The sequence below is a fragment of the Boleophthalmus pectinirostris genome, unplaced genomic scaffold (genome assembly GCF_026225935.1).
Source record: "Boleophthalmus pectinirostris isolate CB_2022bp ecotype Guang Dong unplaced genomic scaffold, ASM2622593v1 HiC_scaffold_22, whole genome shotgun sequence".
Taxonomy (NCBI): domain Eukaryota; kingdom Metazoa; phylum Chordata; class Actinopteri; order Gobiiformes; family Gobiidae; genus Boleophthalmus; species Boleophthalmus pectinirostris.
The window spans coordinates 16,722,837-16,738,597 of record NW_026571190.1 but is presented as its reverse complement, the minus strand read 5'-3'; the positions used below and the strand labels follow the sequence as shown (position 1 = coordinate 16,738,597).

Below are 15,761 nucleotides of genomic sequence, written 5' to 3'. Positions count from 1 at the left end.
TTTGCTTCCAGCTCGTATCACTGTTGAGTGCTTTATTTATTCCTACTGCAATAAACTTCTCACTCATAATAATAACATTGGATTAGAATACATCACATGGAGCAGTACAGCAGTGCCTGGTTCTGTAATGACTATGACCGATCTATGTAGATTGCAAGTGGTTAAAATGTTAAAGATATGCAATCTTTAGTATATTCTAGTCATAAATCCCACAAATTTTATCTGAAGTTTTATAGTGAGACATTGTAATTCATTTAGAACATGTTTTAAGTATTAGGTTATCTCCCGTGAAATGTTATTGCTTATTGTTTTGCCTGAAATGTTCTGCAATATGGCGTTATGTGTGTATGTTTTGTGTTTGTTACTGTGAGCTTGATTGCCTCTTTCAAATCTGACTTAGCCTGCTTGCATAGATGAGTTAAGCACCATACTGTGGGACATTCCAGGCAAACCAATTACCTTGTGAATAGTATACAGCTGGAATTTTATTTGTATTTACACCAGGTGCCCTCCCAGTCCCAGCCAGCCATGCACTGTAACATGAGCATCATAGTGTCTTGCCCTATGACACAACATAACATGGGCATGGCACTATTGTTTTAGAACTGCAGAACGTTTATCTGTATTCAGTGTCTTATGTCTTGTGCTCCATTTTCACAATGCTGTTGGGTAACCGTATCCCACTCTCAACTTTACTTGTTCCTTAAACTCATAAAGCAGATTAAGGCTTATATAGGAAATTTAACAACCCTTCCTCAAAAGTTTTTTTATCTAGATTTTATTCATTTTGTTCTCTTCTTTTTACACAGGTTTTGTATGCAGAAGAGTGCCAAGCTGGTGCCAGGGGTGACGTTAGACCTTATTGAGAAGTAAGTGCCACCTACAACAACATATGAAAATCATACAGCCAACTCCCATCTGAAATAGTAGCCCTTTAGAGACTCTGCTCCCTTCTGCCTCTCCCATCTCCCCACTTCTTATTGCCAGCCCTCCTTACTTAGTTCACTCGTTTTTTCCATCCTGCAGGTATAATTCTCCGGCTTTGTTTTCCCCACACAGCCAAAGCGCCGGTAGTTTGGCAGATTTAGGGGCGCACATTTCTTCAATAAAACCTCCAGGTGCCCAGCGTTGCCGTGCAGAACATCTCTCGCTCTCGGGCACAGACTTTGAGATTGATATTGGAGCTGGGCTTGGATGCTGTAGCCAAAGTTTGGGTTTCAGCTGCAGTGACTGGACTGTGATGGGTAGCTTTCATTTTCCTCTCCTTAAATGTGAGCAAGGGTAAAATGACATTCATATTAAGTGGCTAGCAGATTTTTTTTCCATATATTTGAGCTCAATTTATCTTGCCCCAGTACAAATATATTGTATACGGAGTTCTTAAGGTCCTGAGAATCAGGAAGTGTGGCATTAACATTGTAGTTATGAAATGGGAAAACTTTAATGGTGCATTATGTAACATTTCGGTTTGGGTCCATCACTTTCTTTTTCCTATGGATGTGTCATAGCTCTGCTTCAAACATTCTAACATTAAACAGATCTACCTTACATTTATTAAATTACAGGTGGCTTTATTGCTCTAAAATGCTCAACAACAGAAAGCATTCTGACTGTGAGTGGAGTTCCACAGATCTGACCAGTAACTTTACCTGGTTTGGTCTCCTTGGTAATAGAGGTTTAAAGCCACATTGTGAAACATTTCTGACAAAGCAATAGGATCTCCGTGGAGAAAAGTATTTGACAGACCCTCCACCAGAAAAGTTACACCGTGCACCTTTAAAGTTTTGAAAAGCTCTTATCTCGTTGTGATAAATAAGTAGTATATTTGGAATGCATTCGGTAAGTGAATAATACGTTTGGTTTACTGCAAACCATTTAAAATTAACTAGTTCTGGTTATCACATTTTTAAGACAGTAAAAATCAATTAGTACAGTGCCTTTAACTTTCCACAGAGTTGGAGTGACAACAATTAAATAGTTGTAGCAAATAGAAGTATTCTTTGACTCAAAATGGTAAAAAGGAATTCACCAGAGCTAGCCTCAACCTTCAAACACTAAGAAACTGCCAGAGAGTAGGTATAATGCTTTAAGCTATTTCTTTAAACTTCAACCACCAAAAGAAAACCAGTGGAAATTATTATTAGCTGAGAGCTGCAGATAGCACATTTCTTATCACCTGTCAATCGGTAGAAAATAGAATTCTAAGAAATTGTCTGCGTTAGATGTGTCACTTTCTGCAATAAATATGGGAGGGAAAAATAATCACTGACCTGGGAGGGCGCCTTTAAAAATAAGTAATAATAAGCCATCTGCAAGTTTTGATTTTAAAATTAAACTTGTTATGAAGCTAACTCCAAGTGGAAGCAGATAAAAATTAAACTATATCCTTAAAGGAAGAAGCCAGAACTCTTGATTTAATGTATAGTGTTACAATGTGTAAATGTGATATATCAAAAATAATTTAAATCTTCAAGTTGTATGTATATTAGTCTCTCCAGTAATAAATTTAAATAATCGTATATGAATGTTTTTATTTTCTTCAGTTATGATTTACTGCAGATTTTTTACATCAGATTTTTGTTGTCTATTCTTTAAAAATATCTAATTACTTTAACTTCAAATTATAAATGAGTTATTACATCCTGACAATTATTCTTAGTTGATAATTTTGACTTTTTTTTTAACTCTTACTTGTAATTTCATCTACCACTTTGTACTTCTAGTGGAGTAATAATTTTTTTGACGTAAGGGTTACTTCAGGCTGGATTGACTTAAACCACTTCATGACTCTTCTTTTCATAGTAGAATCAAAAACATGCTGTGGAGTATATTTCATCACCTTATCATTTTTTTGCACCTGAGCCCCACACAAGCGTTAACTCAGTGTAGGCTTGTTTTTCTGTTTATTTTTCTGTCCAGGCCCCACATCTCTGGCTCTCCAGGCCATTGTAGTACAACTCATACAGTAATAAGACTTTCTCAACCAGATACTCTCGGTCGCCTAGCAACACAGAAGACACAAGACACACCATTTGGTTACCTTTTTATCTTTTTCAGAATGATTTTTATACCACACATCTTATACTATTACCATGTCACTATTAGACACTGATTATGTTGACACAAATACATGTATACATAAGGACAAAACTAAGGATAAACAAGAACTAGACCTTGGGTATGTTCATAACTTGGTTTGGCCCTGGTTTGAACACAGTTTAGACTGGGTTTGGTCTTGTTTTATCCTTAGTTTAGGTTTGGGCTAGTTTAGTTCTAATTTTGATATGTTGTGAGTGCAAGTGTGAACATACCTTTGGACTAATACACAACTCAATAAAGCCAGATCTAAGTATACTACCAAATCTTAACAAAGAATGAATATAGAGCAACAAGGAATTAATGGCGCCAAACCAGGACTAAAGCAGGACTTTACCCCTGTATCCTGTTAAAATTTACAAGAACTCAGAAAACCTCAGAAGTCAACCCTGATTCAGGTTTAAACAAGGACATTACTAGGTGTAGGTAAGGGCCAAGTCTATTCAAGATCTAAACCCGGTCTTATTCTGTAAAAATAAACAAAAAACTTCTAAACCAGGACTTAAACAAGACTACACAGAATAATAATATATTTTGACTCAAATAAAGCAGTGCATAGTTCTTAGTTTTTAGTACCTAGACTTAAGCCCAGGATTTAATCAAGAACTAAGCCAGGACATGACAAGGGCCAAGCAAAACAAAGCTAAAACTAGGACTAAACCACAAAACAACATGTATCTTTGACCAGTTCTGGATTGAGTTGTACAGAAAGGGAATATGTCACTAGGACCTGCTAAGAATTTGATTAGGACTTTCCAGGATCTATCCCAGGACTATCCCAGGATTATCCCAGGACTATGCCAGGACTGCGCCTAGACTACTTCAGGACTACTTCAGGACTACAACAGACTTGATTAATTAACTACAACTAAATCACCGCTCCTGAGCTCCACCAATTAAAACACAGGTACCACATGTTTAGAAACACAGCTTTAAAAATCCATATCGGGACCATATTGCATCCTGCTGTTGAAATGCACATACTAATCATGCACCATACACCTATATGTGTGCTGTTGATGTGTTTATTAATTTGTGCTCTCCTCTGTTTCTGCTCCATCTGCGCGCCCTTCTGTCTCTGCCTCCCACAAACGTCCAACACACTTTCTGTAAATATCACAATGCCTTTAAGAGCGCTGAGCTGCACAATCCCTTTAAGAGAGAGTCACGAATCAACTGCAGTTCTGGATTTACCTGTCCCACACCCACTACCCACGGGCAAACTCAAAATATTTAATGTTTAATGTATTTTCAGTGGCGGTAAGGGATTTGTTAAAATGATGTAATGATTGCATAACAAGTCGTGTTTGCTTTCACCTGGAGAAATACATTGGTTTCTTTAAGCTATTCTGCTATAAAGACAGTGTTGTGCATGTTCTGAACAAATTGAAAGGGACATTTCTGGGAGGGCATCTGGCTTAAAAACCTATGAGTCCTCTTGATGTGCTGCACTGACTGATTTTCAGTGTCAAAACCAAAAGGAAAAGATAAAAGTAAAGAAGAACATGAAGATAGTTATGGAATATATTTCTTTAGGTACGTGGTTATATAACAAATTGATTGAAGTGTTGTAAGATGCATTAAGTCATGGGAATTAAACTATTACTGCAGATACACCAAGTCAATATTATAATTCAAACTGTCTTTAAATTGAAACAAGTCTCACAAGTACATTAAATCAATATACTGTTTAGTCATAAGATTTTCATTCATGTAGGTTACCTTTATGGTTACATGGACTAATGCCATCCCAGCTACTTTGAGCTTGAGGTGCCATACTATTGGTAAATACGATTTATTTAGTTAACAAGCCAAGCTATTTGGATTCTTCACTTCACTTAACACATGCATGACTTGTGTAAGACTTCAGTCAATATATTTATCCCATAGACTGCATATATAAATGGACATAGCTAGCTTACTAACCACTGCGTTCCAAATAGGAAGTGAGCATGGGGACTCTTCTGGCTCTCCTTACACTGGCTCCAGTTGACTTTACATTGAAAAACGTTCACACCTCTCTCTGTAACTGCTGCAATGAGTCTCATCATTTTGGTCTTAAAGATTGCGTATTAACCTGTTCTGCATGATTGTGTAAATAAATCCTCTTCCTAATATGAAACTCTGGTCCAAATTTGCTCCCATAACTGCTAGCCTCGTGAGCTTCATTTGACTAGAGCCTTATGCAGTGGGTGACATCACACTCATTTAGTCCACTTATTTATACTAATAATTGTTTCCAAAGAAGAGCTGTACACACTCCTCTCAGTCAAAGCTCCCCTCTCCACTGCTCTTGCCCTTTAATCCTGCATGGGGCGGACATAAGACTCGTGGGTTGATCCTTTTTCAGTGAGTTCTTTAATAGACACCGTCCCCTACCGTTTGACTGCTCAGCTGCCTGGGAATCTGACACTGTCTGTAGCCCCACTGAGTCCAACCTGCTGGCTTATCCAAGAGTTAAGCTCTTTTATTCAGAGTGCCACTGCGATGGCATCCCACTCTATTTTGACTTTATTGATTTACAAAAAAATGTTACTCAGACATGTCAGGAGAGGACTTGGAGTCAGCTTCGGCTAGGGAAGAGCAAAAATGCAATACCTTTTATATAGAGTTCTGTCCCTATTCAGATTAAGTCTGTCTGGGTCAATAAGAAGTACTTTTATATTTTTATCTTTTGTCCAAGTTGCTGCAGTTCAGTTTTCTGTAAACATGTCCTTGTAAAGCCATAGAAAAATATAATCTTTTCACAAAATAAACTCTGCCACTGCAAGTTTTTAAACCAAACTTGTGCTATGAAATATGCACTGAAATAACATCTGTTTTTGATAAGGCTTTTGAGTTCAAGTAAAATAGGCATTGAATGAAACTGAAATTTTCCTACAAAATTGTATTAATCTAGAAATATGGTAGTTGTAGTTTTAGTAGTTTGCAGTTAGTGTATTATCTTTGTAATTGTATTCATCCATAAAACATTGACATCAGGTTGTAGTGTGATGTCAAGGGCTAGATTTCCCTTTTGTTAAACCTAAACCTTAGTTTCTGCTATACTAGACCTTGCCAAATTACAACAAAATTTTGCCTTTTAACATGATTCTATTTGGCTGTTCACCTCTATAATATTAATATAATAAAAAATATTGGCTTATAGAATATGGAATAGGCAATAGGGCTACACACTGGCCATTCACTTTAGATTAACAGAGTCATCAATATATTCATTATTATTCAACAACTCTGTTTCGTTGTATCACTGTTGGCTGTTGTCAAAGGGGCAATAGATGCATTTGTGGACTTGGTTATTTAATAAATTTGCATAAATCTTCAAATAAAAACAGTTGGAGTATAAAGCAGCACAAAGTGAATCTGCTTAGACATGACATTTTAATATTTGATTGATGACTGGCTCCAGGCTCACACCTCAGAGTGCTCTGTTGAATAATCCACTACTCTGTCTTGGGCTGTTCACGTCCATGAGAGCTCAGGCCTGTGAAGTGCTGAGTGTTCATCCTTGAGTGTTCATCCTCACTGCTGACTGGACAAACTGCTCCTGCTCTTAGACAAACTGTGCAACAGGGATAAGTGTCATACTTAGGCAGCAGGTCACAGGCTCAAAGAGAACCACCCATAATTAACTGTAATTTCGAGTTAAAGGGGACACATTATGCAATTATGAGCTTTAACTATGTTTGAATCATAGCCTGGAGAGTGACATCACCCATAGTGTTCAGCTCCAGTCAAATGAAGCTCACTGAGGACTGCAGTGATGGGGTGAATTTGGAGAAGAGTTCCATATGAGGAATAGGGCTTGATTTGTGGACAAAATAGAGTAGTAAAAACACCAGGCTCATGTAGAGCAAGTTAATATGAACTTTTTAAGACCAAAAGAAGGAGTCTGGCAGCAGCAGTGAAAGGGGTGACATTTTTTTCAATACAAAGTTAATTGGAGCTAGAAGCACGGCCATGCTCACTTCCTATCTGGAACACAGCTAGCATTCGCACATTTTTGAATAATTCTACATGGCTCATCTGCTTGTCATGGAAATGTAAGATTAATGCCATACTGTGGAACATTGTAGGCAAAAACATACCATCTCCAAGCAGCTACTAGAGCGAACCCTAAGCCTGAAAAGTTACCTGGGAATTTTTTAAAGTGCACCTTTTCATCTTTTAACCATGTTATAGTTATATAGTTTCCCCTCACCATTTACTCACCCAATGTTGTATTTGAGTGATTTGTGCATGTTTGAGCAATCTTCATTTCTTATTTTCAAGATGCCATTTTGCCAACCAACTCTGTTTTCACCGCCATTGGTATACGGCTATTGCTTACTTCATTTTCATCATTACTTCATTTTATTTTCTTAATCTTTGTTAGGTGTACGATTCAGCAGCATCACGTAGTCATTTTGATGCAGATGATATGTGAAGTGCAGCTATCCATCGGAGGTGCTGACAACTTCATGCCTCTTTGTTGTGATGGTGTTTACAACAACTTCCGCTTCCACTGGGCACCTCCATTTTATAATGCAGAAGACAGCTTAGTTTATTCTTTTATGAAGTTGTTTTGGATTAATATTGCATTTTAAAATATCTACAAAAGCACAATAGGTCTTCTTTAAGCTTTGCACCCTTGACTTATAGGACCTTTCACAACATGCATAATTCTATCGTTAGTCCATCATTAGTGCATACAAGATGAAGAACTGTAGATACAGGCCTTTCTCAGTGTTTTACTATTTTCATCAAACACAGAGCTACAATTTTCTCTTTCAAAACAGCACGGGTCTTGCAGTTGGTTCCCATTTATTTCTACTTACTCTTGACATTTTGTTCATTAATTCAAAGCGGGGTCCTTTTTCTCTGTGCTTCGACACAAATGGCTCACTTGTTCGCATTAGCTGTGATATGTTAGCTCTACAGTTTGCCCTCATCCCGTCTCTTCCCCTTTACATGGAGTTCATTAAAGCCACGGTTGTCCTCTCACTACGCCCCTGTTCTACGGCTGTGCGGACTAAAATTAACTGCAAACTAGCTGGGAGAGGCTGCACATTAGGAGTGGAGAGATGTCTTAATGAATAGATCCAGAGTATACATATATACACTGTATCTCTTATAGATCTGTAACATTGGGAAGCTGAAGGACTTCCTCAAGTGTGTAGGTGGGAAAAGTGTATCTTAATTCCTTCTACAGTAGTGCTCAAGAACATTTTCAACACAAAAATAATATTGTTTAAAGGGCCCATATTAATCTTTTATCTGATCTATGTTACAATGTTGTTTCCTCATCTCAAACATACCTTTAGTTGTTTGGTTTTTTCACCTTCTGATGTCATGTGGCAATACAGGAAGTGCTCCACTGTGTTTTTAAACTACACACACCTTCACTAGAATCATTTGGATAATTTCAGACCTGGAATTGCCAATCTACTGAACTAAAGGTGCAAGGTAGGTGTTAACTTGAAAACTACAGCTCCATGACAACACAGGGTGGGACATAGCATTTTGAGCTTTGAAGATGTAGACAGTAATACTTACTTGAGCATGTGTGAATGAAACAAATAACAACTCCAGGTATGTTTTTGATGAGGTACATTCTAAAGTGCCCTTTATGCCATTTTAGAATGTTGTCACCTCAAGAGTCATTTTGTGTAATATAGGACCTTTAATGCCAGTTGTAATAGTAGCAAAACTCTGCTCTGGTCTCTGAAAGTTGTGGAAAGTGCAGATAATTAATTTCTATGAAAGTGTCTAGACTGGAGGAAGAAATCTTACAACTTTTTGTAAATAACACTTTACATAAATTAAAACATTAATTAAATTGATTGATTATTGTTTATGTTCAGGAAATTAATGAAAAATTAAACTAAAACTGAAAGCTCAAAGTTGGAAAAAGTTGGGAAGTTGAAAATGGTGATTGATGAGTTTGTCTTGCCATATCATCAATACTTCCAAAGTTCTTACATTAAATAAATATCTGCTAATATGCAGTATTTATGAAGTTGACTTTACATGATTATGTGAGCTGTGATTACTGACTCAACTGTCTTTATACAATTTGTTCTCATACATTAATGAACCTTATACTACTGTGTCCTTACTTTAATCCTACATTTTACTCGACACATGGTCATCACCAGCTCTTCCCACGTTATAGCATGTACTATCCTCATGTTGCGCCTGTCCGTAGTTGCACTCTTTGTTAGTCAGGCTGAGTAGGAGCTGCTAAATGTAAATGTGTTCACATGTGTTGTAATGTGTTGTCACAGTAGTACTTTGTGCTCTGACTCAGCCCTGGTCCATACTGTGAACTCGACTGATGCTACCATCTGCCCCATGTTGTTTTTGTGTGGCAGAATCCCAGGACGACTCAATGACAGGCGCACCCCACTCGGAGAACTCAACTGGATCTTTACGGCCATCACGGACACCATTGCTTGGAACGTCCTGCCCAGAGGTACAGCTGTGGACATCTTTATTCAGAGACAGTCAAAACATGCTTTAGACAAGGCCAAGAGTCAAATTTAGGGCTAGCCCCAATAAGGTTTTTCTTGATTTGATACCTTAACTACAATTTTTCAGTTATTGCAAGCTGTGCCACAATTACAGTCAGATTAATTATTTAAAAATGTCAGTACATTACAAAATTTGTTAGTGGGCACAAATGTTGTAAATACACAATACGCAAATGTTTGCCTAGTCTTTTATGTGTTACATTTTAAGACTGATATTTGTACAACCGCTTTAAGTTCACTATTCAACTAATCTAGCGTATGGTCTGTGACTTACTATGAAGATATTATTACTTTTTTTTTGTTATTGAATAAATTAAACATCTGTTTATTAACATACTGATTAACATTCCTGGCAAAGATAACATCTCCATGGAAACAAACAGATGGTGGACCTCCCAGTGTAAAATTAAATTTTAAAACATTTTTTGTTTAAATTGTATATAAAAAGACTTGTTTGTTGTGCTGGAAAGAAAACTCTAAATTAGGACACCTTATGAAAACAGAAGTGGATACTCAGCAATACTAAAACTCATAGTCTCTTTTCCCAGAGCTCTCGAATAGGGGCTAGGGTTGATGTAAAATGGCAGAAGTGCAGTAGGTGCAAGCTGCTCCTTCAGATTGAGATTAATTGTGTTTGGAAAGCGTAGCTGCTGTAATTGGGGATATAATTTTAAGCATAATATTTCAACATAAAAGCGAGACTGGGGCAAAGTCATACCCACAGGATCCACTAACCTAGATGACAACACAAATAGCTTTTTCTTTCTTCACACACAATGTAGTTTGCATGCAAGCCACAACCTAGTACTTATTATTGGTCACCTGTCGTATGCTACGCACATACACACTTACACACGCCAGCTTCCCCAGAGGTGCACTGTATCCTAGATAGAATAGCAATGTGACAATAGTGATGGCTCCCAAACTCTAGGGCTTTGCTGTTAATGAAGAAGCCTACATCTGAGAAAATTCTCATAATGAAGCAACTACACAACCAAAAGACACACACAGGCACACACAGACACTTACTAATTCTTAAAATACTGTCTAGGGCCTCGGAGTTGTCAGGAAAGTGTCGCAGAAAATATAGTCGACAGAAACTTGCATGCCAGGCAAAAGCAGCAAAGGCTCAAGGGAATACTCGGCCCCATTTTAATAAATTGCTGAAATAATAATGACATGGTGGGTGTGACAGTGACCCAAAGCTTTCATCTGACTGTCCTTTATATTCTTCAATTCAACATGCAAATCCCATCTGAATCAACAATGACAATTTGAACCAATTAAAGTTGTTTATTTAACTCATTTTGATGTTTTTGCTCCAAATTACCGTATTTTTGTGACACATTTGTTTCAGTAACTGTTGTGTTTTCAGATTTGTTCCAGAAACTCTTCCGACAGGACCTGCTCGTTGCCAGTCTGTTCAGAAACTTCCTCTTAGCCGAGAGAATAATGCGGTCGTACAACTGCACTCCAGTGAGCAGTCCCAGGCTACCTCCCACATACATGCACGCCATGTGGTAAGGCCCGCAATCACGCTGTTATGCTTCACATTCTGGTGCAATGGGCAAAAGGGTTATTCTTACATGTTCTCAGCAGAGAGGTTAGAATCGGGAACTGCCAGTATGTCGAGGATTGTTCTTGCCAAAAGTCTTGCTTATCTGTTAGATCAGTACAACTCTTCTCAGATATTCCATTCACAAATCCAATTGTCATGTTGCTGAAAAGTTCTCTGCTGCTGATATCTTTTTTTATACTTAATAACATATACTGTAGTATAGTATGACCAATGTTAAAAAAAAAATAATAATATATATATATATATATATATATATATATATATATATATATATATATATATATATATATATATAATATATAGAGAGAGATATAGATAGATAGATAGATAGATAGATAGAGATATAGAGATATAGAGATATAGAGATGGATAGATGGATAGATAGATAGATAGATAGATAGAAGTTAGTGCCTCCAAAAAGTTATATAAAAAATTGTTAAATGAAATGAAACATATTTTAAGGTTATCACCATAAAACCAGTGCTGTTATTTTTAAAATGCCCATATTATGCTGCTCTGATCTATGTTATAATTTTGTTTCCTCATCAAAAACATATTCATTCACACATGCATAATATACAGACCTTGTGATGTCATGTGGTAATACATGAAGTGCTGCACTGTGTTTTACACTCCATACACCTTCACGCTTCACATCACAAGGTGCAAGATACATAGACTAATAAAGAATTATCTAAATGTGTGAATGAAACAAAACAACTCCAGGTATGTTTCTGACAACACGATTAAAAGCTCACGAGTCAATTTTGCATAATATAGCACCATTAAAGTTCAATTCATGAATTGTCTCAATCTGTATTTTGAGCACATTTTATCAACCCTTACCAAGTTTTAATTTCTACAGCTACATTTGTACAACATCTTTGTTGGCCGCATATGTGACACTTACTGTACAGTAATTACTTTAAGCCTCTTTTTTTCCAGAGCTCTCGAATAGGGGCTAGTGTTGATTGAAAGTGGCAGAAGTGCAGTAGGTGCAAGGTGCTTCTTCAAATTGAAATTAATTGTGGAAGACTGCTTGGAAAGCTGCTGTAATTGGGGATATAATTTTAAACATAATATTTCAACATAAAAGCGAGACTGGGGCAAAGTCATACCCACAGGATCCACTAACCTAGATGACAACACAAATAGCTTTTTCTTTCTTCACACACAGTGTAGTTTGCATGCAAGCCACAACCTAACCCTGTAAAAGAAAGCAAAAAAAAATTTAATTTAATTTTAATTAATTACACTTATTCTAAAGCTGTATTGCTCCAGAGCATATGTGGGTGTGCCTGTGTACGCGGTTGCCTTTCCTCTGTATAAATTCACCTCATGATTTGTTTTCCGTTGCTGTTATGTTGACAGTTAGTCAGTGGTGGGCCTGTTTTTCCTGCTGCCTCATGTCTTGCACAGATTTAGCTTCGTCCGCTCCTGCCGTAGCCTTCATCTGGCCGCCGTGTGCACAGACAGGTGGAAGACATGTTGTATTGTGAAATAAGATGACTTTTTACCTCCCACTGGTTTTCTCTATCCACCTGTTTGAGTGAAAGCAAACCGCATTGAGACGTTTCACTGTAGGGAATATATTAAAAGACTTCTTGACAGTGTCAGACAGCACTGTATGTGATGAACATGGCAGATTTAGGTTGGAACTGAAGGCAACAAACCAATAGGAAACTTGCTGTAAAGTTGAGAGGCCTGTCAAAATAAGTTTTCACATTTTAACAGTCACATACAGTGTACAGTAGGACTGTGCTTAAATTAAGTTTTAACTGAGATTGAGATTCAATAATTTCAGTGTGTTTTTGGATTAGTTGGAGAAAGTTGACTATTTTTTGTGTTAAATCGCAATTCAAATTCTGTATTGTTGATGTACAGGACATGATTAGTATTTAATATTTAGTATTAGTATTTAATAAAACAAAATAAAATTGAATTAAAAATTGGGATTAATCAATATAATTTTTGTCATATAACCAGCCCTGTACAGCACAGCCAACATATTTATTTCCAGTTTGAAGTTATTCAAGTTTACTTAAACTTGCATGGCTTATGGCATGCATGGTGTAGTCATAGCAACACTATACTGTATTATAAACCAGAGTCCTGCCCATTAATAATTATTTTTATCTTGATGTAGTTACTTGTTTAAACAAGGTATCTCCAATTTTGATGAGGGCAAAATCAAGGCTGTTAGTTACCTCTACAGGTGGTTTGATTTCTCAAAAATACCTTAAAAAACAGCCATTCTAAGCAGGAACGCCTCTCCTCTGATCTGACCTGTAGTTACACACTGCACCTTTAAATTCCAAAAATGCTACTATAGCTTTACTGTGTTTTTCTTTCTTTGAAAACTAACTTTTTTTTAAAAATATTGTTTTATTGTTATATCACTCTAACATAATCTTACAAAATCTTGATTGTGTTTTTAATGAACAGCCCATTAAAACAATATGGCTTTTAATCTATAGTCTACAATGTTTTTCAGTAAGGGTAAAATATTAAGCTGTGGCCACTACTCCCAGCTACCTAGTGTTTTTAAATTTTCATTTGTGCAGCATAAAACCAATCCCGTCATCTCTCTTTTACTCCAAAAACACTTTACCACCTCCATCTATTGTTTCTGTTCTGCTATAAATGCCTGCTTGCTCTCTCCCACTCATTATCTGCCTCGTATTAGAAAAAACAAACTCTCCGCTGCCTGGAGGAGCAGCCTGTTGTGTAACACGCATTGCTTATTGTAAAGAATCTCTCTCTCTGCTCCTTAAGCAAGCAGCACTCTTTCTTTGTCAATGGTATTGGCCTATTATTTTATATTAAGCTATATTGCCCTATTTATTGCCAAAAAACGAGGATGTGCTTTGTTTCAATGCAGCTCTAAATAATTACAGTGATAAAAATAGACACAAGATTAAAGCAAAGCAAACAAACTTTTGGTGTGGTATTAAGCATTTAGGGATTTGGTGATTAGAGGTAGGTTATAATGAGCTGCATTTAAAGGTACACGGTGTAGTTCTACTTTTATCCACACCTCTGGCACCTGTGCATTAACTCTTATGAGGTAATCCAAATCTAATGTTTAAAACCACTTTTTGTACATTAGAAACACAAGAAAATATATCAATTGGACTCGTTTTTACTACTACTTCTACTACTTTTTAAACAATGGACTAACTTTTCTAAATTGGCATAACCCACCTCTGTGCTTGACCCATTTCACTGCCTGTTATTCAAACAGGACAGCAGAGCGCGGCGCAGCTAGTTCTAAGTCTTCATGAGTCCCTGGTGGGTAGTTTGTGAAGAGGGGGCGTGTGCGAAAGCGTGGCTGCAGAGGAGTGAGAGCGCGGGAGGCTGCAGCAGCTCTGTCCACGGGTAGTGAGAAACGAGCTGAGTCAGCCTCCAACTGCCCGCTGTCCCTTTAGCAAACACACACGCATACACACACAGAAACATACACAGAGATATACAGGCACATGCACAGACAGGTTTTGGTGATGGGTTACTCATTGCTATTGGCAGGCATTCCCAGAGTTATCTCACACAGAGCTGTATCCTGCCTCCTTCCACTGCTCTGTCGGCTTATTTCCTCACTCAAACAGTGAAAGACAGGCACAGATATATTAATATTTTGCTTTAAAGATTCCATGTATTGTTAAACTGACTTTTGTTAAAGGTTTTACCATGTTATAATGTTTTTCCTTCATCGAAAATATACCTGCAGTTGTGTTACGATTCATTTGGGCCTTAAGTTATCCTACTCCCTGCTCAAAAGTACATTAAAAAGCATGCATTTGCTCAAAAATACAGTACTTGCATCTGTACTGTAAGCAGGCTCTCCTCTCCACAGATCCTTCTTGTCTCCTTAGAGAAAGATAATGCCACACTACAAAATATTACAGCCAAAGCAATAAAATCTCTGTGGAGACAACCATATCAGAAGTTATATATTGCACCTTTAAGAAAAAAAAACAAACTATTAACTCATAACCATGACAAGTAACAATACAATATTTAATTGTTTGATCCTCATGTCATCGGCATAGTTATATTGTTAATATTAAAATTTTTGCTGTTCAAATATTTGACAGTAGTATCTCATTAATACAGTTAAATTTACATTGACAGCATATTCCTGAGTATATCCTATTCTTTAGATCTCTTATTCTGTGCCTTTTATTAGACTTACATGACAAATACCAAAGGTGGATAGTTATAACATCCCTAAAAAGCAATGAAAACCAAATATAGTTACATTCTGTGCGTCTGTTTATACCATTGGAGCTGAGAAGAGGTTGTAATACAGTTTCTCTGTTTTTATAACTCCAAAAACCAGCCCTGGAAACATAACTGTGGATATAAAGACAGTCTTATGGCAAATCTCAGTGACACGACTCTTTTTGCAGCTCAAATGTGGGATCTCACTAAACCTTATAGGACTGTTCTGAAGACAAACTTAGACACCTGCTGGGAAAAGTAGTCTGCCTCCGTCTGTAGCCTATTCCAATCTTTTAATCTTTCAATCTTTTCTTCATTTTATACTGCATATTTGTCACAGTGTGTATAATATT

At 37.0% G+C, this 15,761-nt stretch overlaps 1 protein-coding gene across 8 annotated transcripts in view; it reads left to right on the top strand.

Moving 5' to 3' along the window:
- rptor (regulatory associated protein of MTOR, complex 1) overlaps positions 1 to 15,761 on the top strand; it is a 199,497-nt gene that overhangs the window by 91,561 nt on the left and 92,175 nt on the right. For all 8 annotated transcript variants that reach the window (XM_055157939.1, XM_020939830.2, XM_055157943.1 and 5 more), the window contains exons 8-10: positions 810 to 869; positions 9,450 to 9,550; positions 10,984 to 11,128. In XM_055157939.1, the coding sequence (XP_055013914.1) occupies positions 810 to 869; positions 9,450 to 9,550; positions 10,984 to 11,128 (306 nt within the window). The remainder of the gene's footprint in view (positions 1 to 809; positions 870 to 9,449; positions 9,551 to 10,983; positions 11,129 to 15,761) is intronic.